Source organism: Colias eurytheme, chromosome 31, assembly GCF_061535395.1.
Source record: "Colias eurytheme isolate Ceu_HAF_F1 chromosome 31, ilColEury1 Martin Lab GWU primary, whole genome shotgun sequence".
NCBI classification, from domain to species: Eukaryota; Metazoa; Arthropoda; class Insecta; order Lepidoptera; family Pieridae; genus Colias; species Colias eurytheme.
Window position 1 is genome coordinate 5170060 of NC_143010.1, and position 27112 is coordinate 5197171.

At 33.8% G+C, this 27112-nt stretch overlaps 2 protein-coding genes across 2 annotated transcripts in view; one reads left to right on the plus strand and one right to left on the minus strand.

Moving 5' to 3' along the window:
- LOC149895606 (limbic system-associated membrane protein-like) overlaps window positions 1-27112 on the plus strand; it is a 97284-nt gene that overhangs the window by 38241 nt on the left and 31931 nt on the right. Inside the window, exon 2 of the mRNA XM_090118708.1 lies at window positions 14260-14303. The gene's annotated coding sequence lies outside the window, so the exon portion shown is untranslated. The remainder of the gene's footprint in view (window positions 1-14259; window positions 14304-27112) is intronic.
- On the minus strand, window positions 3433-5428 carry LOC149895608 (uncharacterized). The gene is made up of 3 exons (XM_090118795.1): window positions 5398-5428; window positions 4639-4863; window positions 3433-4187 (listed from the first exon to the last, which is right to left on the minus strand). The coding sequence occupies exons 1-3, from the start codon at window positions 5426-5428 to the stop codon at window positions 3433-3435; spliced, it is 1011 nt and encodes a 336-aa protein (XP_089974921.1).

Below are 27112 nucleotides of genomic sequence, written 5' to 3' on the forward strand. Positions count from 1 at the left end.
GAAGGATGGACTTTTTTATAATATTTTGAATTTTTTATTACGTAATTTTAAGCTATTGTATAGCTTTTATCTCCATCTTTGAGCGCGGCGACCGAATGTAAATTCCGTAACGAAAAAACCTAACGCCCCCCACTCCAACCGGCACAGCGATGCGATGCTATGCAATAGCTTTACCGCGGCAGTCCTCGAGTGACACACGTATTTTTTTATGTAGTAGTGGTTTTGTATAAGTGTAGGGGGTTCAATTGATAAATAAAAAAAAATCCTACTAATCCTATTTTAGTTCATCAATTAATTAATATTATAAATGCGAAAGTTTGTGAGGATGGATGTATGTGTATGTATACGTATGTTTGTTACGCAAATATTACTGAACCGATTCTGCACACATATAGAGGATAACTTGGATTAACACATAGAATAGGTTTTATCCCGGAAATTCCACGGGAACGGGAAATATGCGGGTTTTTCTTTGAAAACGCAAGCAAAGCCGCGGGTAGAAAGCTAGTACCTACCTATAAAATATAAACGATGGTTAACAATCGGTTAGTAGCTACTGACAAAATATTAAAGTAATGATTGTATTTTTCTTGCAATAATATGTCTGTAGCATGCAAGTAGGTATGTTTCATGCAAAATTTTTGTCTAAGTGTATAATATGTTGCCGTCAGACTGTAAAAACTGATAAATTACAAACTAGCTGGCAGATTGAAAACATTCCAAAATTGGGATCTGTCACATTCGGTTGCAATTCAAAAAAAATGTGATTTTTCGATGCGAAAATATCGCACTAATTATGTATCACTAGCTGTGTCCGCAAATTATAGATTTCTATACACTAGCAACACTGAAGTGTTGTAGCTTTTTACTTCTATTCAGTTAACGATTATAATTAATCTCTAATGAGGAATATTGTATTTGTACGAAGGAGAAATGTGGAAATTCAGAGAAATAAAATTAACTATAGTCCTTTCCACCTGATGATTTCTGTGACACATCGATTTTTGACACGTCTAGAGATGTCCTTTACTGAAATCGTATCAATTGTTTCCGATAATCGATTTTATTTTTCATTATATTAAACTAAACAATACTGTTTTTGATTTATAAGCTTAAGATGTTTCATTTTTATATTTTTGGTAATAATGCCGCCATAAAATAAAAATATTATGCACTAAAATTATTTTGGCGTTTTAAACATAAATACGTAATTCGGAACACGATGAAGTGTCACAGGAATCATCATATGCGAAAAGTGAAAAGCACTATAAATATTACAGTATGTAATTAAATATCAGAAAGGCAATTATACAGGGTGTCCCACTGTTGGTATACTAAGCTCAAAGGAGGTTATAGTTTTGCATACGCTGAGTACGTAAAAAATACTTATAAAATTCCATACGCAGTTTTTTTTCAAATAGATGAATTCCTAAAACTCTATGTATACACCCATAACAAGCAACCCGCCCAGCTTTGCACGTGAGCAATCGTTTAAAATTATGTTTTCATAGACAAAATGCGCCCAATAGCGACGCGGTATATGCCGGCAGCCGGCTGCGCGAAGCTAGAGAAGAAAACATGGATTTTCAGGCAATTTTTTTGATGTAATTTTGTTGTTTAAGTATTTTTTACGTGATCAGTGTATGCAAAACAACAAGTCCCTTCGTTCTTAGTATACCATTAGTGGGACACCCTGTATAATTTAAATTGTTTTTTTGTTGCAGTCACTAAATTTACAAGTATGTAATCACAACGTTTTATTTCTTTAATAATTTCGCAGCTAATTTGCATGGCATTATTTATAACTAATATCAAAATCGTTAATAAAGTCTATTTTTCAATAATCATTTAGTTTTTGAAGTCAAACTATGTACTTTAGACGCGTTGCGAGTAAAATTTCAACGTTGCGTCATGGCAATACCATCACGTCATGGAGTTAGGCGACGATTTTGATATCTTTGAATCTTGCCAAAGAAGTTTACTTTTCCTTTTCTCACAAAAGCCTCACAAAGGTAACTTTGTGAGTGCTCATGGGCGGTGGTGATCACCTCACTAGGTGACCCACCTGCCCCCCTAGTCAAGTGGCTTTCTGTTAGCGTAGCGTTCAATAGAATAGACTACGAATGTATGAGATTGACGTAGGCTGTAGATAAACGTATCTACAGGTTACGTCAATCTCATACATTCGTAGTCTATTCTATTGAACGCTACGCTAACAGAAAGCCACTTGACTAGGGAGGCTGCTCCGTTACCCGCTCTATTATAAAAAAAGAAGTTTCAGTTCTGATACGTGTGCTCGGCACACATGCTCTATGGTAAAAACCCTGTATATTATTTGCATTCTTAACTTTCATGTCACGTTGTACATAGTTCGTTAGTTTGTTTGCTTTTCTGTTTGACATAGTTACCGCTAAAATCAAGAGAAAAGGAAAAAAATATTACAGAGACAATACAAATATTGAGTGCACATATTTCTTTTATTTAATACTAGCTACGCTCCGCGGTTTCACCCGCTTCTGTAAGTCAGCGTGATGATATATAGCCTATAGCCTTCCTCGATGAATGGGTTATCTAACGCTGAAAGAATTTTTCAAATCGGACGAGTAGTTCCTGAGATTAGCGCGTTCAAACAAACAGACAAACTCTTCAGCTTTATAATATTAGTATGTATAGATTTTTAATTATCGAAAGTTATTTCACTAATATTTAATAATTATGTCCTATTATTATCTATTCTTATAATAAATCTGTAGAGAGGCCAATTCTGTACATGAAATATATTTTAAAAAAAACTATGAAAAGGTGATAAGGGATCGCTACTGATGCCAAAAATGCAATCATTAAAATTTTTGTCTGTCTGTCTGTCTGTCTGTCTGTATATTCGTTAAAGAAACAAAAACTACTCGACGCATTTTAACGAAATTTGATTTCTTGGTGCACAATAAAGAATTTTTGTTCGTTTGTTTGTTTTTTAAAGACTTTTGCTTTTCAATAGTTCCATCATAGTTCCACACACAGGTTCCACAGCTTAAAAATCTTTATAAATTGGACAAAGAAGGTTAATAAAAACAAGGTTTTATTCTGCACAGTTTATTGTATACACATATAAATAAAGTAAAGCTATATTTGCAAACATTCACACAATCGAAACAAATAACGGGCATTTAAATTAGTATAATTCAATAATCCATTTACTTCGCCATGTTTTTTTTTTGAGATCTGTCACCGCGTTTGACTTTGACAGATAAAAAGGCGGGAAATATTTTTCTGTAAACTTCTACTACTACATATTTATAACTATACTATACTATAATTTAGTAATTTGTAAAATAGATGTTTATTAGGTTGTTAAAATATATTTTACGTAGTTAGTCTGAAGTATACCGAGGTTCCTCAGATTATAAAATTTTATCTGTCAAGTTTTGGCGGCATTTAACATTCGCATGGACACGGGCACGGGCATGGGCAAGGAGGAGGACATGGTGGGGGGCATGGAGGGGGACAGGGAGGGGGGCATGGGTCGTAACAAGGATCATAGCATGGGGGTGGACACGGATTGCAGGGGTCGCATGGATTGTATAGATTGTACCCATTACCTCCGTTGTAGTTGTAGCTGGAGCTTGAAGCTGAACTACTGGACGCACTGGATCCAGCACTGGAGCCAGAACTGGAGCCAGTGTGTCCTGAACTACCGCCTCCAATCAAGGATGTTCTAAAGATAATTGTAGGAGGTTGGATTGTAGAAGGTGCTGGCGGGCGCACTACAATCGGTGATGGCGTGATTGGTGGTAAAGCAGGTTGGCGAATGGTGATTGGCGGTGGCTGTATTGGCCCAGGACGTGGCGGTCTAACAACTATAGTTGGCGGTTGAATTGGCGCTAATGGTGGAGGTCTGACGCAAATAGATGGCGGCTTGATTGGCGCTAGACATGGTGGCCTGACAACTATGGGAGGTGGCGTGATTGGGGCCAATTGCTGTGGTTGGACGGTAATCGCGGGTGGGGTTATGGGTTTCAAAGGCTGTGGTCGCACGAGGATCGGTGGTGGTGTCACCACGAGATCTGGGGATGAACGCACGTAGAACGTACCACCGGGAACGGGGACTACTTGGAAGCCTAAACTACGCAGCCGTTCGGATATACCGTTCGGTTTGACTTCTACCCTTACTGGGCCGTCACCGCAGGGCGCTGAAAGAAAATGACAAATGTTTATTTAAATTAAGATAACATTACATAACGTGGCTTAATCGGCTGATCCAGAACATAACAATATTGAAGTATTCTACGTTGAAACTGCTTAAAAGTGTAGTAACTGTCTTATTACTATTGATATTAAAGAAAGAAAGAAACTTTTAGTCTATCAAATCGAATGCACACACAAACATACAATGATAACATTATAAATTAATAAATTATAAAAAGAAATAAAACACAATGAATGGTTGGTTGCTTACGCCAAAAATAATAGTAACTAATTAGTAAATGAAATAAGTTATCACATCAATCCTACATATTATGTAATAACTATACGATTCAAGAAATTTGAAAGAAGTATAATTGAATAAAAAGTGCAAACGATCTTTATCAGCATCCTTCATGATTTTTTATTCTTCGTTGTTATAATAAATTTAAAACTTACTTGGCTGCACACATGGTGGGATAGGCTCGGGACATGGCTCCGGCTGTGGGCAGGGTGGGATTGGTTCAGGGCATGGTGGGATCGGTTCCGGACATGGGCAAGGTGGAATCGGTTCAGGGCAGGGGCAGGGTGGGATGGGTTCAGGGCATGGTGGAGGGAGGAAGCATGGTGGTAGGTTCAGACACAGCTGTGGTGCTGGCGCGGCTAGGGTTGATGCGATTAAGCCTGGAATGATAGATTTTTTAATATTATTTTTTTTAAAACATATAGATTATCATTAGTTATGTTAAAAGGTGAATATAAGGTTGTAGAAGGAGCTATTAACTGATAAAATTAGTAGGTTTAACAAAATTATCATCAAAATAAAAATAAGATTGTATATTTGGATGGAAAAACATATTGTTACTAAATTAACGATGTTAGAGATGAGAACAATTTTTTAAGGAAGTCCGTAACAAACAAAAAATTAAATCTATGTATTTTCTTTGTGAAAATACTTTTCCTGTGTCTCGTGTAAAAATCTGATAAAATCACAAAGATCAAAGCAAAATCTATTCTTTTTGAATTTATATAAATCTGATATCAATTTCTTTAGGATTTTCGAATTAATTTTGATTCGGTTTTTTTATAGATAAAGTGGTCAAGGTTTTAGTATATTCAATTTGATAAGCCATAGACACAGAATAGATATACATATTATGATTAGTTTAATATTAAGTTTTATTATGTATTTTTTTATTATATTATGTTAATACTTACCTAATATTCCTAAAGCCGTTAGACGCCCCATTTCCAAAGACCTACTGTTAAAACTAAAAAGTCTGAATATATATACTAAAAAATTGTTATTATTATATTATATGCTAATCATTGCCACAAAAACTTACATGAACCGTTTTTATACATTTAAATTGGCGTAGCAAATATCCATTAGTATTGATTTTCGACTTAAAAAAAGTTGAGGGTTCAAAACCAGACGAAAAAAAAATCAACTTCAAACTCGAACATTTATTTATTCTATTAGACTTATTCAAAAAGCATAAATCGTCATAATACAATTTTACCAATGACCACCAGTTCGGAAAGCACTTTTTATGGAAACGAGTCAGCCAAAAACAAAAGAAAAAAAATGTTGTGTGGTTTTATGAAACCACGGTAAAAGTGAAACTGTTCGAACGGTTCCGAACACTGCTTTGTGTAGCGCATGTCGCGTGTCGGTCGGCTGCCGAGTAGGTATACCTACTCGGCAGCCGCGATATACGCGACATGCGCTACACAGACCAAAAAGTTTGAGACGATATAATAAAAGTTTCACTTTAAAATGTTTTTCTAGCGTAATCAAACGGGCAAGCACGAAAACTATTATACAGGGTGTCCCGCTATTGGTATACTAAGCGCGAAGTAACTTGTAGTTTTGCATACACTGATCACGTAAAAAATACATAAACAACAAAATTACGTTAAAATTTTTTTGATAATTTTTTCCTGAAAATCCATGTTTTCTTCTCTAGCTTCGCGCAGCCGTCATATACCGCTTCTCTAATGTGAGCATTTTGTCTATGAAAACATAATCTTAAACGATAGCTCACGTGCTAGTGGCAAAAATGGGCGGGTTGCTTGTTATGGGTGTACACATAGAGTTTTAAGAATTCATCTATTTGAAAAAAAAATGCGTCTGGATTTTTTTAAGTATTTTTTACGTACTCAGCGTATGCAAAACTATAACCTCCTTTGAGCTTCGTATACCAACAGTGGGACACCCTGTATACTAAGTATATTATTATTAGTCTGTGCTATTATCAAAATATTCAGTATCGTCATATACCGGTGTAACATGATGATTTATTTCTATTGGAATTTGAAAGCGCCCCTGCCGTGCGTAAAGGGAACTAATCCATACTATGTATAAATGCGAAAGTAACTCTGTCTGTCTGTCTGTTACTCAATCACGCCTAAACTACTGAACCAATTTGCATGAAATTTGGTACGGAGATATTTTGATACCCGAGAAAGGACATAGGCTACTTTTTATTGCGAAATATGTACCACGGGCAAAGCCGGGGCGGACCTCTAGTTTTTTTATATGTAATAAATAATAATGTATACGTAGTACATTTAGTACATAATATATTATTACTAGCGGTCCGCCCCGGCTTCGCCCGTGGTACATATGAAAAATAGATGTTGCCCGATTCTCAGACTTACCCGATATGCACAGAAAATTTCATGAGAATCGGTCCACCCGTTTCGGAGGAGTATGCAGACTAACATTGAGACACGAGAATTTTATATATAAGATTAGTCTGGGGTAATAATGACATGCTTTGAGGATAGTTTTCGTGGTCGCCCGGGATTTCAACTGGCAGAGAGATTATTTTATATTTGTCTATTTTCTAACGAACATGTTGGAAAAGAGATTGTACACATATCTACACTAATCTATACTAATATTATAAAGCTGAAGAGTTTGTTTGTTTGAACGCGCTTATCTCTAACTGACTAACTACTGGTCCGATTTGAAAAATTCTTTCGGTGTTAGATAGCCCATTTATGGAGGAAGGTTATAGGCTATATATCATCACGCTACGACCAACAGGGGTGGAGCCACGGGGGTGAAACCGCGCGGAGCAGCTAGTTAATACTAAGATGAAATATTTATTTTTTGTAAGTTTGTAAAGGAAATACTCGAAAACTTTTGAACTTCTTTCGAAAATTCTTTCACGTAAATTTTCAGGTAAAACACATATTCGTGAGTGACATTATTTGTTTTGAATTTTTCACCTAGGTAACTAATAAATAATAATATAATTATTTTTTCTAACTTAACTCAAACTTGTTTAAACTACGCTTAAGTTACTATATACTTGATGAAGCGTGTAATAAACTATATTCATTTCGGTTTTGTATATAAGAGTGAATTTTTTTCAATAATTTATTCGTCGACATGGGCATTTACGGACTGGTGTTCTTGGGTAAGTAAAATAACTAGGAAATAATAACTTCACTACATAGTATAAAACAAAGTCGCTGTCTCTGTCCCTATGTATGCTTAAATATTAAAAAATAGTTTTAGATGCGGTTTTTTTTAATAGATAGAATGATTTAAGAGGTATTAGTTCTCTTGCAAGCAGAATAATAAATTCAAAAATCAATAAGTGGGGTTTGGGGCAGATACTATATCATGCATCTGCCTCCATACCCCACTAGAATGAAAAGCACCAAACTATATATTTATTAGATGATATAAAGTATAACAATTGAACTTAATAATAAAAATAATTAATCCCATACCAGTGATATTAAAAATAAAAAGTTGTAGATAGGATATTATAGCGCTCCGGGAGAGGCATATTTAAATGTGGCTAATTAGCTACATTTTACATCGGTTGTCTCTTTCGCACACGATAGTCAAATCATGCCATCTCACTTTGACATCTAATCGTGTACGCACACACGATGTGCCGTTTGAAGATCGAATGTTGTGATTGTAAACTACATATCTACACCTTTTTACTTATAATATTACTATAGCTTTCCGCCCGCGGCTTCGCCCGCTTTTTCTAAAACCTAATAAATTATATACTAAAACCTTCCTCTTGAATTCTATCTATTAAAAATAACCGCATCAAAATCCGTTGCGTAGGTTTCAAGATTTAAGCATACACAGGGACATAGGGCCAGAGAAAGCGACTTTGTTTTATACTATGTAGTGATAGTGATTGTCCCATCCCTATTTGGGACATCTTAGTCCCCATAGTGTCCATGCTAAGCGTAACTTAGAACTCAATGTATTTAACGGATAACTTGAGACCGCAACTTAAACTTGGTTTAACTAAACTCTGTTTATTGGTTAACTTTGTAAACCTCAGTTATTTCTGACTTCGCAAATGTTATGGGAACATTGAATGTGTATTTTGGTCGATGTGATGAACTGATGAAAAGATTTTGATAAAATTAAATTAGACTAGAGTAGATAATTTTTGAAACAAAAAAAAATCGCAGTCGGATGAAACCCATTAGAAAAGGAGGGGAATATGATGAAAATTAAAGGAAAAATAAATTACGGTCAATCCGAGTTCGGGAAAAGGGAGGGGGGAGCTTTTAAGAGAAAAAAAAGGTTTCTCTTGATTTCCGACAAAACTACAAGTCCTACGGAAAAAAGTTCAATGGCAAAGTTGTAGATAATAAAAAGATCTACAACTTTTGTATTGACAATTTTTTCACATAACCTCAAAATTTAGGTGAAAAATTCGAAAAACCAAGTTTTTGGTTTTTTATTTTTATCTACTTCAAAATTTATGTTTTTTCTACGAAATTTGGTGGAAACTTGCTTTATTATGTCCCAAATACACTGTAATTTATTTGACTGAAAATATTTATTTTTTCGCCTTATTTTGAATTAATACCAAAAAAACAACCTAATTTTCAATCGAAAAGTCACCCGTCAAAATATCAGCTTTTTTCAAAAACTTGGGGAGCCTTTTATTCATTGAAATCTCTACTTTCATATGGTGTAAAAAAAAATAAACATCACCATAGTAAATGTTCTCAGAAAATGCATACAAACAGTGTGAAAATGAGCTTTTACTAAATCAGGCACACTTCTCAAACTACCTGAAATGTTTTTATCGACATCATTTTGCTTTTGAATATGCTGTAAAATATTATACTTAGAACAGATAATTTTTTTTCTTTTGAAATATTACCGAAAAGCCGATACAAGAGAAGATATAGAGTTCGAGAAGTGTGCCTGATTTAGTAAAAGCTAATTATGACACTGTTTGTAAGCTTTTCCTGAGAACATTTACTATGGTAAGGTTTGTTTTTTTTACACCATATGAAAGTAGAGATTTTGATGAATAAAAGGCTCCCAAAGTTTTTGAAAAAAGCTGATATTTTGACGGGTGACTTTTCGATTGAAAATTAGGTTGTTTTTTTGGTATTAATTCAAAATAAGGCGAAAAAATAAATATTTTCAGTCAAATAAATTACAGTGTATTTGGGACATAATAAAGCAAGTTTCCACCAAATTTCGTAGAAAAAACATAAATTTTGAAGTAGATAAAAATAAAAAACCAAAAACTTGGTTTTTTGAATTTTTCACCTAAATTTTGAGGTTATGTGAAAAAATTGTCAATACAAAAGTTGTAGATCTTTTTATTATCTACAACTTTGCCATTGAACTTTTTTCCGTAGGACTTGTAGTTTTGTCGGAAATCAAGAGAAACCATTTTTTTCTCTTAAAAGCTCCCCCCTCCCTTTTCCCGAACTCGGATTGACCGTAATTTATTTTTCCTTTAATTTTCATCATATTCCCCTCCTTTTCTAATGGGTTTCATCCGACTGCGATTTTTTTTAACTTTTTATTATTTTTAAAGGGATCTACCCCAGTGTATAAATAATAGGAACAGAATAAACCTTGTTACAATTTATTTATTTATCTTGTTTATATTGATCCTGTCATATAAATAAGGCATTTTTGATGTAAGAAGATATTCATGCTATTATTGAACTCGTGTTTGAGATGAATCTAAAAAGGTTTACAAAAAATATACTCATAATTTGACTAATATTTTTAAGATTATTAAGAAGAGAGAAGGGACAATAGGAAATAAATAATTTGATTATTTTTATTATATTAGATGATATATTTTAAAACCGAAATAATAATAGATTCGAATTCGACGACTTCATTACATTTTTTTTTACATTTTTTTTAAATTTCAAATGTGTCTATTTTGCCCTTTATATCCCCAGCACTCATCGCTACAACAACCGCTGCCCCGTGGCGTTGCTACCGGACCAACGATGGGGGCACCGTCTGCTTGGGGGATCTGGGGCAGCCCTGTATTGCCCCACCCTCCATCAATATAGGCAGAACTTGCCCGCCATGCACCGGCCCGGCGACTATATACACACCCCCCGCTTGTCCACCCCCCTGTCCTCCCCCCTGTCCACCCCCCTGTCCACCACCGTGTCCATGTTATTAATTTCGACGCAACAAAACCTTGACTGTTTCGATTCAACTTTTGGCTAATTTCGATTAAGCGCATTTTGAATTGTCGTTTCGGGCATTTTTGCAAATTTTTGTTTGCGCATGTTTTGGCAATTTTAAATTCATGTTCGGTTTGTGTAATAAAGATACTGGGTAACGAATTTGTTTTTTATTTTTAAAGTGAAACTTTTATTACATCGTCTCAAACTTTTTGGTCTGTGTAGCGCATGTCGCGTGTATCGCGGCTGCCGAGTAGGTATACCTACCTACTCGGCAGCCGACCGTCTCACGCGACATGCGCTACACAAAGCAGTGTTCGAAACCGTTCGAACAGTTTCACTTTTACCGTGGTTTCATAAAACCACACAACATTTTTTTTATTACTTGTTTATACTTTCTTTAACATTTTAATAGCTTAATACCTCTACTATGTTCCAAAGCCTAACTACAGTATACTTTTTTTCATTATTTTCATAATCTACTAGCGGTCCGCCCCGGCTTCGCCCGTGGTACATGTTTACGTTTTCTCTACATAAGAACCATCCTCGTACTTCAAGGAATATAATAAAAAAATAATTATCGAAATCGGTTCAGCCGTTCTCGAATTATGCGCTTACCAACACATTTTGCGATTCATTTTTATATATAAGATTACCATAGAAACATAACTATACTAATATCACACTAATATTATAAACCTGAAGAGTTTGTTTGTTTGTTTGAAAGCGCTTATCTCGGGAACTACTGGTCCGATTTGAAAAATTATTTCGGTGTTAGATAGCTCATTTATCGAGGAAGGCTATGGGCTATATACCATCACGCTACGACCAACAGGAGAGGAGCCACGGGGGTGAAACCGCGCGGAGCGGCTAGTACATATACATATTATGTATTCAAAAAAATTAAGGAAAATTGATTAACTAACTACTTCTATCCTAACTATGCGTTTTGTAACAAACGTGTTGTTTGTTTATTCTTTTTTTGTAACTGTGAATCTGTGTATCTTAATTTGGTAGGTAACTACAGAACTCTGGATTAGCTCTTATGCTACTTTTTAACCTACTTCTTAGGTTAAAACTTATCCGTCCAATAAAATATTACACGATAATATTAAAATGTAACGTAAACTGTCAAATACGGGCAATTAGAATACGTTTTTAAAATGGTAGTTTTATATATTATTCGACGAATAAGTTTTAACCAAAAATTCAGCTCATAAGCTATAAGGTACCACATAGGCTAGTAGAGCCAGTAATAGAACTTTTAGTAACACAGAAATTCAACATTTAAACACTGAAACTTGCTACGGCTTAGTTGAAGTCTATACCTATATCTAAATTGGATCTAACTTGTTCTTTGGCAGTTCCTAGATATCTTAGACTTGCTTGTGTCTAGGCTAAAGTTAGATTCGATTGCACTTACTAGAAGTTTTATTTTATAATATGTTGGAGGCTTGGATTGCCTTGGATTTGCGCGGGTTTTAATTATTTTTGAAGTGAAATTAAGTGATAAGTTTTAGTGTAAAATATAAAAAACAAAAATAACGTCACCAACCTGAGGTTTGTTAAGCTTTTTGGGAAACATGTAGAGGGAAGCTGCGAGATCCAGCTAGTTTAATTATTATGTAATAACTATGTAGATAAAACATTTAGGGCTGATTTTTCAATCCTTGGTTAAAACTTATTCATCGAATAACGTATTAAACTACCATTTCAAAAATGTATTCTAATTGTCCGTATTTGACAGTTTACAGGTGACATTTTAAAATGTTCGTGTAATACTTTATTGGACGGATAAATTTTAACCAAAGATTGAAAAATTGGCCCTAAGGACCAAAAGGTCCAATAAAGTATTACACGAACATTTTAAAATGTCACCTGTAAACTGTCAAATACGGACAATTAGAATACATTTTTGAAATGGTAGTTTAATACGTTATTCGATGAATAAGTTTTAACCAAGGATTGAAAAATCAGCCCTAAACGTTTTATCTACATAGTTATTACATATCTAATAATTAACTGTAACAACGTACTTTTCCTATTTAGAACCATTGTCAACTAGTTTTTACTATAACGTACAAAGAAAAAATGTGTTTTATATAGGTATTATGTATACTGTAAGGCTGCCTGTCCACCGGAGCGGAGCGAGGCAGCGGAGCGGAGAAACGGAGAAATATTAACCAATAGGACTGCACAAAATCTCCGCACCTCAGAGGTGCGGAGATTTTGTGCAGTCCTATTGGTTAATATTTCTCCGTTTCTCCGCTCCGCTGCCTCGCTCCGCTCCGGTGGACAGGCAGCCTTACACATATGTTTGGACACACACATAGTCCTCTTTTTCACCATTAGTAAAAAAAATGTGTGCGTGTACTAGTGTACACACGTAAGAAGTGAAACTTCTATATGACCTTATTTTTCAAAAAATAATTTACTGTATGCAACTTTACACGTCGAATCACGCGTGGTAGGGATAAGACAAAGATGGCGCGTAACGAAAAAATGTTACACTAAATTTTTTTCCAACCTCGATAAAGAAGTTTCACTTCAAAAACTAACATTTTATTAAATTATCCTATTCTATCACTAAATATTAAATTTAAATTTCAACAGTTCTAACTCGTCGTGCAAATCCGGATTTTCCTAAATTCACACTAGACCAGTGTTTGCTCAAATCTTTTGACTAATTTAAATTATATTTGCTTGAAATAATTTCGTATCTGTCTGTAATCTGTATGCACAAGGAATTTTATTATTTACTAGCTGTGCCTTGCGGTTTCACCCGCATTGCTCCGCTCCTGTTGGTCTTAGTGTGGTGATATATATAGCCTATAGCCTTCCTCGATAAATGGGCTATCTAACACCGAAAGAATTTTTCAAATCGGACCAGTATTTCCTGAGATTAGCGCGTTCAAACAAACAAACTTTTCAACTCTTATAATATTATATGAGCATACTTTAAATCATAACCAACAAACAAGCAACGTTGGTTATGTTTTTAAAAGCAACTTAAATTCTTATGTATAACCACCGCTACCCCCTAAACGGCTAAACTTTAAATGGGAAGTTACGGAGTTACTTATTAGCAATTTAAAAGACTTTTCGATTCACATTTTGTTCATACATAAAGAATGAGTAATTTTTAATCTGTTTCGAAAAGTTTAAAAGATACAACGCTTTTTAATAGACACTGTATAGTGTATAAGCTTGCAAATTTAAAGAGATTTTTCATTTTATGAGTGCACTAGCTGCTCCGCGCGGTTTCACCCGCGTGGCTCCACTCCTGTCGGTCGTAGCGTGATGATTATAGCCTTCCTCGATAAATGAGCTATCTAACACCGAAATAATTTCGCAAATCGGACCAGTAGTTCCCGAGATTAGAGCGTTCAAACAAACAAACTCTTCAGCTTTATAATATTAGTATAGATAACTAAGACTTTTATATTATGTAGTTATTAATTTTTTTTTAAGTTTAAACTTTAAATGAATCTCCGAAAATCTAAAAGGCTGCAAAATTTTGAACGGGTAAGTCTGAGAATCGGCCAACATCTATTTTTCATATGTACCACGGGCGAAGCCGGGGCGGGCCGCTAGTAATTTTATAAAATTATATTTTTATTGTTTCAGATAATACAAGAAAGTTTATGAAAACTATCAGCTGATGAAAAGAGGTATAATTTAATATTTACATTTTACTCAACCTTTCCACAAAGTGGGATCTAACACACACATACATCACTACATAGTATAAAACAAAGTCGCTTTCTCTGTCCCTATGTCCCTTTGTATGCTTAAATCTTTAAAACTACGCAACGGATATGGATGCGGTTTTATAATAGATATATAGTGATTCAAGAGGAAGGTTTTAACTTTTAATATATTATTTATTATGTGTTAGAAAAAGCGAGCGAAACCGCGGGCGGTAACCTAGTTTTTTTATATAATACTAGCTTTCTGCCTGCGGCTTCGCCCGCGTTTTCAAAGAAAAACCCGCATAGTTCCCGTTCCCGTGGGATTTCCGGGATAAAACCTAGCCTATATGTTACTCGTGGATAATGTAGCTTTCGAATGGTGAAAGAATTTTTAAAATCGGTTCAGTAGTTTATGAGCCTATTCATTACAATCAAACAAACAAACAAACAAACAAAGTTTTCCTCTTTATAATATTAGTGTAGATGACCTAACTATATCGTTTACGCATGTGACGTCACATACCCTTCAAACTCCATCGATAGTTGATAAGTTGACAGTGATATATGGATCTACCCTTAAATAAATCATTGATAACAATTTATATATAACTAGCCTTCCGCCCGCGGCTTCGCTTGCGTTATAATAGGTACTTAAGCATATAAAACATAACAAATAAGGTATATACATATACTAAAACCTTCCTCTTGAACCACTCTATGTATTAAAAAGAGCGTGTGTGCCGAGCACACGTGTCTGAAGTGAAACTTCTTTGGCAAAATTCAAAGATAATAAAATCGTTGCCTTGCTCCATGACGCGACCTTGAAATTTTACTCTCAACGCGCCAGTTTCTCTTCAAAAGAACGCTTCAAAATCCGTTGCGTAGTTTTAAAGATTTAAACAAACACAGGTACGGACAGACAGTGACTAGCAAAATCAAGTACATTACATATATTTAAAATGCATATATTAGTATTATAGATAGTATGTAATCTCTAGTCTCCATTCTACTAACATTATAAATGGGAAAGTTTGTTTGCTCATTACTCTTTTTACGCAAAAACTGCTGAACCGATTTTCAGAGGGTAACTTGGATTAACACATAGGATAGTTTTTATGCCGAAAATCCCAAGGGAGCAAGAACTATGCGGGTTTTTCTTTACCTACGCGGGCGAAGATGCGGACGAAAAGATAGTAATTACCTAAGTACCTATAATTATATTTTACTAGCGGTCCGCCCCGGCTTTGCCCGTGGTAAATATTTACGTTTTCTCTACATAAGAACCATCCTCGTACTTCAAAGAATATAATAAAAAAAGAATTATCGAAATCGGTTTAGCCGTTCTCAAGTTATGCGCTTACCAACACATTTTGCGATTCATTTTTATATATAAGAAGAAGACTAGCGGTCCGCCTCGGCTTCGCCCGTGGTAAATATTTACGTTTTCTCTACATAAGAACCATCCTCGTACTTCAAGGAATATAATAAAAAAATAATTATCGAAATCGGTTCAGCCGTTCTCGAGTTATGCGCTTACCAACACATTTTGCGATTCATTTTTATATATAACTAGCGACCCGCCCCGGCTTCGCACGGATGCAATGCTGATACTAAAATATACACTACAGAAAAACTGTGAACGTTGTAGGTATATAAAAACATAGCGGCCCCGCGGCCGGCCGGTACCGCCGCAAACGCTACGTCCCGCAATTTTTAAATCTGTAATATCTTCGAAAATATTCACTTAAATCATACGGTGTAAAGGGCCATATAGATCTATATTAAATGAACAATGTATTCAAGGTATTTAATTGGTTAAGGATTAATGCTGTATTGGTGAAAATCGCTTCGAAAATTAGCTATTATTTGTCGTAAAAAGTAAATGACAAAAAAATGTTATTGTGGGTTATCCATAAGAGATAGACATATACCATCGCGGACTTTTCTGTAGACCTTTTCAATGTGTGTAATACTTAGTACATTATTTTGTTAAAACTCGTAGGGCTCAGCCTGCGTTTGCAATATAAGTGCAGGTCCACACTGCGAGCCTAGCGCGGTTGCGACGGCGGGCGCGAAATATCAAACGTATGAAACGCGCCTTTGCGTCCACATTGAAATGACTATGGCGGAAGCCTAGTGCGACGGTAATGAGCGAGCCAGCGCGCGTAGTTTTCAAACTCTCCTATCCGCGCGTTCTGGCCACACTACGGGCCTAGTCAGCAAGCGACCCAATGCGCGGACGGCGGGGGTATCAAACCAGTTCGGTCTTGTCGCTCGACTTCTTATATTATATCCTTTATTGTTTTTCGTAAAATAGCGGTAAATACTTAATTGTTGAAGTGAAACTTCTTTATTTATAAGTGCGATTCAATCTAAAACACTTATATACACCACAGTAATTTTGTAGGGTATAATCTCAATTCTTCATATAAGATTCACCCGTTATTCCTCTGTTTTATTTATTTCGTGTACAACTTCTATAATGATCTCATCTCAAAATCGGACTGTCCAGTAAAAATAGCAAATCGTCCAAAGTTTGCAACACCCGAAAAACGTCGAACCGCTACTTGAGCTCGCGCGTCGGTGTGGCCACCGCGAGCGCCCGCTCGTCGCGCCCGCCTTAGGCCTCCGCCACCGCGCATTCAGTGTGGACGCACACTAAGCGGAAACAATGTAATTTTTTACGACATCACATTAGAAACCTCAAAAATAACAGTACTTCTCCACTATTTAATGGATGTTATTATACATATAAACCTTCCTCTTGAATCACTCTATCTATTAAAAAAAACCGCATCAAAATACGTTGCGTAGTTTCAAAGATTTAAGCGTACAAAGGGACATAGGGACATAGGGACAGGGAAAGCGACTTTGTTTTATACTATGTAGTGAAGAAGAAGATATGTATATGTTATAGTCAAAGTCCGATACACAGTCTCTTCGCGGAAGGACTGGTTTATCCTAGGTTTGGCCAAAGCCATCAGGCAATCCCCGAAATACATTTCAATTTCGCCCTCTGCCTGAAGTATTTTTAGTCAAACCCAGGAGCTCCTAACTTTTCAGTCAAACGTCGAAAGTAAATTATTCTGTTTCGGTTTTGGCCTAGTCAATCCTAGAAGCGACTGCAATTCTCGGTCAAACGTTGATCTGAACATGTTTAAATTATGCAAATGTAAAAGGTCTAATGTATTGTGCAATTCTAAATGTCATAATGCCTCACCATGCCAGAATAAAGATTAATTTTTCATTTTAATTACCTAAGAAATTATTAAAACAATTAACATTAATGCCTCACCATGTCAGAAAAATGATTAATTTGTCACTTTAATTACCTAAGAAATTATTAAAACAATTAACATTAAAGTTAATGCCTCACCATGTCAGAAAAATGATTAATTTTTCATTTTAATTAGGTACTTAAGAAATTATTAAAACAATAAACATCAAAATTTTAAAAATGTTATTTTTTTATACTTAATCTTATACAAACTAACCTCCGTATATTCCAAAGCATTTATTTATTTATTTTATACTTTATTGCACATCGTACAAAAGGCGGGCCTAATGCCACACGGCATTCTCTCAAAGCATCTCAAATATAAAAGTGAAAATCACGTAAGCTGACCAATCAGGTGTCAGAACTGGCAGAGTTAAGCGGTTCTTAAGACTTGAAAGCTGCTTAAATGATAAAATGCTTCCAAATATACGAAGATAAGACACTTCATACTTATATCGGAGTTTGACTCGTCAAACCCCGATTTAATAAAATTGTGTTTTGACGTTTGCCTCACCAAATTAGTCTCTCCCAGGTTTGACGAAAATTGTTTAGTCAAAGGCCGAAAATTTACATTTGTTTGGGCTTTGACTAAGTCATTCAGTCTGACCTGAGGATTGACCAGTCCAACCTAGGAGCGCCGGAGCTTCGGAGTTTGCCTATAACATATATAGATATCAATAGTTTAACAAAGAATTTTCCATTTGAAACTTCAAATGTAAAATCAATAACAACTTGAAGCTAAAAGGCAATTTGCAGGTCAATATCCACCCTTATTTGCTTAGCCATTCGTGACAACCCCTATAATTTGAGGAATATACACGGAAGTTTTATATTCAGTATTGTAGAATACAAATTTTAGACTATGCTATAAATATTATTATACCTATGTATATTTTGTTTTGTTGTTGATTTTAACGTGGTACGAATAAAAATTGTTTTTTGAAGTAAAACTTCTTTAGGCGCGACTAGGGAGTAACTCAGATTTATTTTCTGACGGAAGTAACGCTTACTATAGTCTGCGTAGTTTCCGCCATTTAAAAATAATAATTCTGATTGGTTGTAAGTATATGTCATATACTACACGCTTCTTGACTTATACGCCAGCTAGTGGCAAATATCATAATCAATTAGGATTATTTATTTTCAAATTTTCAAACGGATCAATTGTGAATAGCAAAGTGAATGAGAAATTCAACAGTTTTAAAAACATTATTTTAAATTGCAAAATTTTTTGAAAATCTCTTAATATACTTGTTTATTTATTACTTTTAAAATAAGTAAATTAAAAATAAAAATAAACATGTTGCGGATTATAATCAATCTATTTTAAATATTGCTGAAGACAAAGTAGTATCCATAGCAACAGATATGTATATAGGTTGTCATTCAGTTGAACAAGAAGCATATGTACGCCAACAATTTCATAAAATGTCAGTTATTGATACAGGAGGATCGCCTTATGAAATCATATTAGTTCTTAACAAATTTTACATTATTACAACCAATATTGATGTATCTGATGGCTTAGCCAACGGTTGTGTTGGAAAGTTAGTGTATATTGAACGTGATGACAGTGATAACATCATACGCTTATGGCTTGAGTTTCCTGGTAAGATAGGAGAGAAAATTAGGAAAAAAGCTGCCCATCATATTCAAACTCTAAACATTAGTAGAACAGCAGTCCCAATTTTACGAAGATCGTCATCTGTACCAATGAATAGAAATAAGACAATATTTGCAAAGAGAAATCACTTTCCATTAGTATCTGCTTGTGCGCTTACAATACATAAGTCTCAAGGTGGTACTTTTGATCAAATCGTTTATGAATACAATAAAAGTCACAGTCAGCAGCTGTTATATGTAGCATTATCACGAGTAACTGATATAAATGGATTGTTCATTGTCTCAAACACCGATGACAACAAATTTTATCATGGAAGAAAGCGTCCAGGGGGAATAGTTGATTTACAGTGTGAATTTGAAAGACTTTCAAATTCTCGCCTAATAACACAACAGGAAGAATTATATAACCTTGTAAATGAGAGTAACATTACACTATTTTCCTTCAACTGCCAAAGTTTACGTGCTCATGTTTCTGATCTGAATGATAAAGTATTAAAAAGGTCCACATTGCTGTTATTTTCCGAAACTTGGATGAAAAATGACGAACAAATTCTTATTGAAAATTTTTATTGCGTTACCCAATACTATACAATAATAACTAAACAATAATATAAAAACAGCTGAATCGATTTATACATTTAAAAAGCGCCTAGCTGATCACATACTTAATGACCTATCACTTCTGGAATAAAACACCTACCTTTGGAATAGCTGTGCCCGGACGACTGTTAGATTATTTATTTACTTTGTTATGTTATTCTCATGTAATTAGCTTTAAGTCTTTAAATGAGAATAAATGATTCTTTAAACCTAATACAAACGACCCAACTCAACTGCTGGTGGAGTAGCTGTATATCATTCATCTACAGATACACTGAACAATGTAACACCAATTCAAAATATTTCACCAACTATATTATCACAAATTTCCGATGAGGTTTCACAAATTGGTGACATCGCCTTGGTTCGATGTGTTAATACGAATGACCAACCTGTGATTATCGTTGTTATTTATATTTCTACAAATACTAGCCTGACAAATATCATAAAATTTATTCATCAGCAATTACTTCACTTCACAATTGAAGGTTCTCGACTTTTAAATAGTAATTATCATGAATTACCGATGATTCTAACTGGAGATTTTAATGTTAATTTTCGCTCTCAGGAATCTCAGCCGTTAATTGATTTTTTAGAAGAAAAATTTGATTTATCTATGAATACTTCTCGACTTCATTCAACAACGCGTTTCGGTACAACGATAGATGCTGTATTTTCAAGAAAAGTAGCAAATTTAGAGAGTAAAATTTATGTTTCACATTATAGTTATAGTTACCTATAATTTCGTACGTAAGAAATTATTATGACATTCAATTACCTGTTTCGAATGAATAATATTAATATAACATTTAAATAATCTTTGTAAAGCACATGAATAATAAATATAATTAAATTATAATATAATATTTATTTATTTAAGTTAATATTTAATCATTTCAGTGATATATGTCGTCAACGCCAAAGAAGTTTTACTTCAATCGCGCGTAAAGGTTACACGCACACACTTTTTTTTTTGTTTTTAAGTTCTATTGGCTATAGGCTAGGGATGTAACGATACCGATACAGATACCGATATATCGGCCGATATATCGGCAAGCCGATATATCGGTATCGCCGATAATAAATCAACCGATACCGATATTTTTTTATTAAATTATTTCTTTTCTTTTATGTTTTTGCATTGTATTTATTCATATTGTTTTATTTCTGTTTCTGTAATAGTGTTAAGGAAGAGCGGAACCTCCTGACACAAGCATTTTATTTGCTTACTAGGAGTGTTCCAATCACAAATTTGTTTATGTAAAGGAAAGAAATAAATAATTTTGAATTTTTTTAATTTTTAACGTGATAACGTTTTTAAAATCGTTTTAGTCGGGTGACATGTTCATAAACTTGTGTCACACCAAAACCTCACGAGCGCGATCGCAGGTATAACGAGAGAGAGACGGACCGATCTCCCGTTTCATCTCGAGCGCTGCCACTGCATTATGTTATCACGTAAACACCTCGATCGTAAACCTACTTTACAAACAACCAATTTTTTTGATATCAAATAATTCAAAAATCCGCGCCCAATGAACGATGCGGGAGGCCGCCCGCGCGTGCGCACTTTGTTTTCTGAAAAAACTCTACCAATTATAGCATTGAGATAAAATTAATATGGAGACGACACCGCCTACATCACTTATGTTCCACTCAACATACGCCAAGTGGCGTATGTTGAGCGGTTTTTTTTAATGGTTTTAAAGTGAAACGCATCAAATATGCCTTCGTGTGTGTTACGATATTGCACAAATAATACAAATAATACGGAAAAGTGCAAAGGAATAACTTTCATCGGTAAGTACCTAACTAGATAATAATTTTTAAAACTTAGTTAGAGCAAAAAAATGGCGCACAGATTTTGTTCGTGGTGTCTCCTCCATACGTAGTAATATTATCTCAATGCAGAATAGTAAACTTTTATTAGGTACTGATTGTATGTGTATTACTTAAAGTTTAACTGACTTCGTAAAATAATAATACTAAAATAAATGGTTTTGTTGTTTTTTGATTTGGCATTTTTATTTAAAAGAATACGATTAACAGTTGTCTCTGTTAAATGTTGGTAACTTTTTATGCATAATTCACTATTTATTTTTCTACCAAGCCATCGATATCGGTATCGGTATCGGTATCGGTATCGCCGATACATTACTACAAATATCGGTATCGGTATCGTATCGGCAAAATCATGTATCGTTACATCCCTACTATAGGCTATATTATATCATCACGCTAAGACCAAGGAGAGGAGCCACGCGGGTGAAACCACGAAGCGCAGCTAGTAAACAAATAAATAAAGGATCAATCGTATATCAAACCACGAATTTCACATAAAAAAAAGTTATCCCAAAAATTCCCACAGCATAGTCACCCCGTCCCCAGGGGCCATGATTTATGGTGCCACCATGCCACGTGGCCGGAAGGTGTACCAACTACCAGGGGTATATCTTGCACAATTAGTTTTGGCCCGTTTGGGGTCAATATGAGAATAGTCGATTGTTTATTTATTTATTTAAATCCTACTAATATTATAAATGCGAAAGTTTGGGAGGATGGATGTTTGATACTCTTTCACGCAAATACTACTGAACCGATTATTATAAAATTTGGTATGTAGGTAGCTGAAGATCCAGAATAATACATAGGCTACTTTTTATCCCGTAAAGTCCACAGGAACGGGAACTATGCAGCTTTTTAGTTTATTATAAAGCGGACGAAGCCGCGGACGGAAAGCTAGTATCGCTATATTTTTTCACACTGATTCAACACGGACGAAGCCGGAAAAGCAGCTACATACTACATAATATGTTAATAGATAGGTACATATTTTTTCAGGTCTTATTACTATTACACCTAATTCGAAAAAAAAAACACGGAGTTTCCTGCCGGCTCTCTTATAAAAACAGTCTACTTGAAAATAAAAAAGTGTGTGCGTGTAACCTTTACGCGCGATTGAAGTAAAACTTCTTTGGCGTTGACGACATATATCACTGAAATGATTAAATATTAACTTAAATAAATAAATATTATATTATAATTTAATTATATTTATTATTCATGTGCTTTACAAAGATTATTTAAATGTTATATTAATATTATTCATTCGAAACAGGTAATTGAATGTCATAATAATTTCTTACGTACGAAATTATAGGTAACTATAACTATAATGTGAAACATAAATTTTACTCTCTAAATTTGCTACTTTTCTTGAAAATACAGCATCTATCGTTGTACCGAAACGCGTTGTTGAATGAAGTCGAGAAGTATTCATAGATAAATCAAATTTTTCTTCTAAAAAATCAATTAACGGCTGAGATTCCTGAGAGCGAAAATTAACATTAAAATCTCCAGTTAGAATCATCGGTAATTCATGATAATTACTATTTAAAAGTCGAGAACCTTCAATTGTGAAGTGAAGTAATTGCTGATGAATAAATTTTATGATATTTGTCAGGCTAGTATTTGTAGAAATATAAATAACAACGATAATCACAGGTTGGTCATTCGTATTAACACATCGAACCAAGGCGATGTCACCAATTTGTGAAACCTCATCGGAAATTTGTGATAATATAGTTGGTGAAATATTTTGAATTGGTGTTACATTGTTCAGTGTATCTGTAGATGAATGATATACAGCTACTCCACCAGCAGTTGAGTTGGGTCGTTTGTATTAGGTTTAAAGAATCATTTATTCTCATTTAAAGACTTAAAGCTAATTACATGAGAATAACATAACAAAGTAAATAAATAATCTAACAGTCGTCCGGGCACAGCTATTCCAAAGGTAGGTGTTTTATTCCAGAAGTGATAGGTCATTAAGTATGTGATCAGCTAGGCGCTTTTTAAATGTATAAATCGATTCAGCTGTTTTTATATTATTGTTTAGTTATTATTGTATAGTATTGGGTAACGCAATAAAAATTTTCAATAAGAATTTGTTCGTCATTTTTCATCCAAGTTTCGGAAAATAACAGCAATGTGGACCTTTTTAATACTTTATCATTCAGATCAGAAACATGAGCACGTAAACTTTGGCAGTTGAAGGAAAATAGTGTAATGTTACTCTCATTTACAAGGTTATATAATTCTTCCTGTTGTGTTATTAGGCGAGAATTTGAAAGTCTTTCAAATTCACACTGTAAATCAACTATTCCCCCTGGACGCTTTCTTCCATGATAAAATTTGTTGTCATCGGTGTTTGAGACAATGAACAATCCATTTATATCAGTTACTCGTGATAATGCTACATATAACAGCTGCTGACTGTGACTTTTATTGTATTCATAAACGATTTGATCAAAAGTACCACCTTGAGACTTATGTATTGTAAGCGCACAAGCAGATACTAATGGAAAGTGATTTCTCTTTGCAAATATTGTCTTATTTCTATTCATTGGTACAGATGACAATCTTCGTAAAATTGGGACTGCTGTTCTACTAATGTTTAGAGTTTGAATATGATGGGCAGCTTTTTTCCTAATTTTCTCTCCTATCTTACCAGGAAACTCAAGCCATAAGCGTATGATGTTATCACTGTCATCACGTTCAATATACACTAACTTTCCAACACAACCGTTGGCTAAGCCATCAGATACATCAATATTGGTTGTAATAATGTAAAATTTGTTAAGAACTAATATGATTTCATAAGGCGATCCTCCTGTATCAATAACTGACATTTTATGAAATTGTTGGCGTACATATGCTTCTTGTTCAACTGAATGACAACCTATATACATATCTGTTGCTATGGATACTACTTTGTCTTCAGCAATATTTAAAATAGATTGATTATAATCCGCAACATGTTTATTTTTATTTTTAATTTACTTATTTTAAAAGTAATAAATAAACAAGTATATTAAGAGATTTTCAAAAAATTTTGCAATTTAAAATAATGTTTTTAAAACTGTTGAATTTCTCATTCACTTTGCTATTCACAATTGATCCGTTTGAAAATTTGAAAATAAATAATCCTAATTGATTATGATATTTGCCACTAGCTGGCGTATAAGTCAAGAAGCGTGTAGTATATGACATATACTTACAACCAATCAGAATTATTATTTTTAAATGGCGGAAACTACGCAGACTATAGTAAGCGTTACTTCCGTCAGAAAATAAATCTGAGTTACTCCCTAGTCGCGCCTAAAGAAGTTTTACTTCAAAAGCTTGATTTCAATTTTATATATAAAATTCTCGTTTCACAATGTTAGTCTGAATACTCCTCCGAAACGGGTGGACCGATTCTCATGAAATTTTCTGTGCATATCGGGTAAGTCTGAGAATCGGCCAACATCATATTTTTCATATGTACCACGGGCGAAGCCGGGGCGGACCACTAGTTTTATTATAAACGTTTAACATAACATATAGACAAATACATATATTTTTTCCATATATTATCCTGCATTCCATATTTAAAATATTAGAGAAACTGCGTCCTATACTAGGTTAAGACAACCCAAAAAACTTCCAAAGAATTCCAATATACATGAAAGTCATTTCATTAACTTTGATATTTTAACGTTCATAAATCACCCTCAAGCATTGGTGATAATTCTTAAGTAACAACCCTTCAGTAAAGTATTTTGTGAACTTTGATGAGTTTCTGCACGGTCTAACGGGCTACACGTTTAGAAATTATGTGTTTTTGATTTGAGAATTTTTTCGGGAAAAAAGTAATTTTGTATTCACTTTGTATTAGTGAACATATTACCTTTATAATCAAAGCATATTACCTAAGTTATTGGTATAAATGTTAAGTTAAAAAAGTATGTACTTAAGTAGGTTTCTTTCATTCGTTTCAAATAAACATTTTGGATTTTTATCAAATTATGTCTTAGAATTTATCCAACTGATTACGGCAAAAATTATCTATTTTAAATCATTTTAGATCTACGTTATAGAAATTACGATTTAAAAATAAATAGGCATGCACACTACAGACAAAACCTTCTAAATGATAAATTTAAACATATACATACCTAGCTCATTTAAATTACGCGCCATGTAATATTTCAGTTCATATATTATTATCCACAACTTCACTTTCGAATATTGTTTTATTCTTATTATTAATTACCTACACATTAATTAAAACAGAACACATTAAAAATAACATTGACTTTTAAATTCGAAATAAATTTAAATATCGAAACTGTAACATTATTTTTGAGAAATTAAACTTTTTTTTCTGATCACGTTCACAAACTGTTTAATAATACTTAAAAAAATTTGTTAAACACTTCTAGCTAAATTAAAATATAAACCGTATTTTTATATAATCGTTTTTACACTTTTAATAAAAAGCAATTATTACTAATTTTTAAATATGTACAAGAAAAAATATAAGATTCGAATTTTGATTACAGCGCCATCTAGTTTTACTTTCAGTAAACACGTATCGTTAAAAAATATGGTAAATGTTATTATAGCTATATAACACAACCACACAGTTCAAGGGTCGAAATGATACTATGGGGCTTGAACGGTGAAGTGTGAACCCCAATTCATAGGGGTCCCTAATGAATCTTTTATGAGAAATGTTTTGTATCTGTGCGAGGAAAATATCTTGCGTCTTTCCCGCGCTTTTTTTGACGGCTGATAAAAAAATATAATTGTTTGACATTTGTATGTTTTTTTTTGTGATGATTAAAAATGTTGTGTTATTCTTTTATGAAATAACTTATGTATCTGTTTTTATGTATTCGGAAGAAGTGCGAACTTAGATTTTAACGATTTATTGTATTGATGTTGATTTATTAAAATAAGTGTTTTGTTTCTTGAAAGAAGAAGAATATGACGTAAGTAATTAATTTTATGTTTGTATTTTACGTTGTTGCTTGTTGTTAGAACTGCCATTTTAAAATAAAGATTATAATAGATGAGTGTCAATGTATAGTTCTTACTTTCTTTAACTTAGAAAATAATTCCACAAATGTGATAAAAAAAAAGTGTGTGCGTGTAACCTTTACGCGCGATTGAAGTAAAACTTCTTTGGCGTTGACGACATATATCACTGAAATGATTAAATATTAACTTAAATAAATAAATATTATATTATAATTTAATTATATTTATTATTCATGTGCTTTACAAAGATTATTTAAATGTTATATTAATATTATTCATTCGAAACAGGTAATTGAATGTCATAATAATTTCTTACGTACGAAATTATAGGTAACTATAACTATAATGTGAAACATAAATTTTACTCTCTAAATTTGCTACTTTTCTTGAAAATACAGCATCTATCGTTGTACCGAAACGC